The following is a 2,751-nucleotide window of genomic DNA, read 5'->3' as shown; positions in this document are numbered from 1 at the left end:
CACCACAATGACCATCTTCCCCTTCCTCCACTATGAATCGTCGTTAACATTTTGTTGCGACAACCATGACCGCCGCAATGAGACAGTGAGCCCTGTGCGAGCTCATCTTCTTCGTCAAGTCTTCAACCTGCAAAGGAAAATACAGAGAATGAAAAAGCCAATTGGAGCAGAATCGTTGCCGCAAAAGCACCATTCTCCATCAATCTTCATCTTTTCCAGCCATCGCGAAACTACTCTTCAAACCTGCAAGTAGAAAGAAATCAAATCGCAGACAAACAACCACAAGCCAGATTCGCATCGCCACGCTCCTGTATTTCAAAACCCATTCAATTTTCTTCTTGCGGCAGCGTAGGCGTAAGGAAGCCTTCCCCCTTACATCAAAAACCCTAATTTTTTGGGTGGGGAAGGGACTGCCTCGTGGCATTCTTTCATTGGCTACGTCATGTTTCAGTCAAGGCAGGTCAGCACTGATATGCATTGTTGGACTGTCTACCATTAACGACTTAAACAGCGTCTGTAAAAAGAACTAAATTAAACATAAATTACATTCTTTAATATAACATTTAAAAAAAAAGGTAGGACCTATTAAGCCAAACTATAAAGATCATGTTGAATAACACTTGCAATCTTTGATGTATTTAATCTTGATTAACCTCAGGAATGGAGAGGCAAAGATATCAGATGACAGATCACGTTGTTGCCAAAACACAAGACCGGTGAGAAAGGACACGACCAATTTGAAAACCTCGTTGGCCTATATTTTGCAAAAGGAAAGAGACTGAAAAGCAACCATGATAAAAATTTAAAGAGGACAAGACATTCAAGCTGGTCAAAGAAAAACTTTGATTACGTTGATAGCACAGACAACATAAATATAATTCATGAAACTGTCCAAGAATTTTTTTTTTCCTTTGATCTTACAATTACAAACAAAAGTATTAAAACTCTCTCACCATCCCTTTTCACCCTCTCAGTTCCCTGAACGAGTGGAGCTAGGTGGAGAGAAAATGCTACAGCAGCACACAGTATTTGGGTTGAGTAACAAGTTTTCAATTAGAAATTAGACGAAATCAGGATCTGAGGTCATGTAGCAATGCAAAAGGGTTCCCAGAAGAGAAAAGACCTCCTAGAATCCTTGCAACTGTTGAAGTTGTTCTCTAAGGAAGAGTAACTGTTGCGGTGAAAGGTAAATGTTTTAGGAGAAGGTTTTGGGGTGGGCTTGGTTTTGCAATAGTATTCATAAGCACTGAAAGCACCCGAAGACGAGGGAACAATCCGAGCCCTTGGCCTTGGTGGCAGAGGACCATGTTGTGCCACATCAACATCCTTAAAATTGACAACATCGTTGAACTTCTCCGACCATTTTGGACTTGTATAAGAATCACCTACTCCACTTGGTTTGTTCATCATTACTGCTAACCCAATCCCACTAGACAACAACATGGGTGCATTTTCTTGCTCCTTCACACGACTCTCAAATTCCTCTGCCTCCACGTGACCTTCCTCAAACTCTTCTTCTGCTTCTTCTTCTTCAGACATTTCAGCAAAAGTGAGGACAAGACGACCATTTTGTCGTTCAGCAGAAAAATTGTTGTGAGAAGGAACAGACACAGCTTGTATGAACAACCTTCCGTTGTCGCGGTGGGATCGCATGTGAAGTGAAGGGAGTGGCGGAGGAAAAGAACGAGGAGAAGTTCTTTTCACAGCATGGTTTTGTTTTGGCAGGTGAAACTCTTCCCCGTGTGAAAGTTCCATTTTATCTTTCTCTTTTTCTTCCTTCTCTTCCTCCGAATCCTCTGTCTCAGATGGTGAATAAGAAGAAAACCCATCTGAGCCAGTTTCGGATCCCAGACTCTCCGTGCATATCTGGAGACTCTTTTCACTCAGACAGCTCTTTGACCTTTTCACAAGTGGATGAACGTAAGGAGGGATTGTTAATTTGGAGCTTTCTTCGTCGGCTTTCTTCGACAAAATCGAACTCCATAAGTCTAACTCTCCCGATTTCTCCACATTCTCCTTCTTTTGAATCGCCTCCCAAATATGGCACCGTCTCTGTTTCATTTCTTGGCTGTTGTCATCTTCTGACGAAGATGAGGAGTCAGCAGCAACAGTGGGTTCTGTGAATGAGCGAGAGATTTGTTCAGCGGAAGAGATCTTTTTGATGGGAGAAAACCCATTTTGAGAAAGCCATTTCTTGGAAGACATGTCTGCGGATAGAGTGCGTCGAAAAGAAGTGGCAGAATGGTTGTTAGATCCCAAAATGGTGACAATGCCCTGCTTCTGCATCAGAAGAGTCTCTTGGTCTATTCTCCGAGACTTAGGTAATTGGATTTTCTTGTTCGTACAAGTTGACATCTTTTGCATCAGAAGACTTACTAATCTGCATGGAAGGCAAGAAAAAAAAATATAAGAAAATGCGAAACCTGAGAATGAAGTAAAGTTAGAATTTGAAGTTACATATTTGGTGCATGCATGTGAATTTTAAGATGAAGAGTTAAAAAAACTAAAAAAGATAATTTCTGAAGATGAACAGTTACCTGAGAGTGTGAGTTGCGAGGAGGGTTGTGACGATTGAGATGATGTTAGAGGAATGGTTGGGGTTGATGGTGCTGAAAGTAGAGGAAATGGGGGGTATTTGTAGGCTGCCAAAAAGCTTCTTCGACCGTATCCCTTACGCCACCGTGAAAAGTTCCCTTTATTGCTTTCCTTTTTTATTCTTTTCTATATTTTCATTATTTCTCATTTCATAAA

At 41.3% G+C, this 2,751-nt stretch overlaps 1 protein-coding gene across 1 annotated transcript; it reads right to left on the bottom strand.

Moving 5' to 3' along the window:
• Nucleotides 1-806: 806 nt before the first annotated feature.
• Nucleotides 807-2,751, bottom strand: LOC106753120 (protein FAF-like, chloroplastic). Its single transcript, XM_014634915.2, has 2 exons — nt 2,538-2,751; nt 807-2,380 (listed from the first exon to the last, which is right to left on the bottom strand). The coding sequence occupies exon 2, from the start codon at nt 2,362-2,364 to the stop codon at nt 1,084-1,086; it is 1,281 nt and encodes a 426-aa protein (XP_014490401.1). The 5' UTR covers nt 2,365-2,380; nt 2,538-2,751; the 3' UTR covers nt 807-1,083.

The sequence above is a fragment of the Vigna radiata genome, unplaced genomic scaffold (genome assembly GCF_000741045.1).
Source record: "Vigna radiata var. radiata cultivar VC1973A unplaced genomic scaffold, Vradiata_ver6 scaffold_234, whole genome shotgun sequence".
NCBI lineage: Eukaryota > Viridiplantae > Streptophyta > Magnoliopsida > Fabales > Fabaceae > Vigna > Vigna radiata.
Note: the sequence above shows the minus strand (reverse complement) of the source record. Positions and strands in the feature narration are given on the sequence as shown.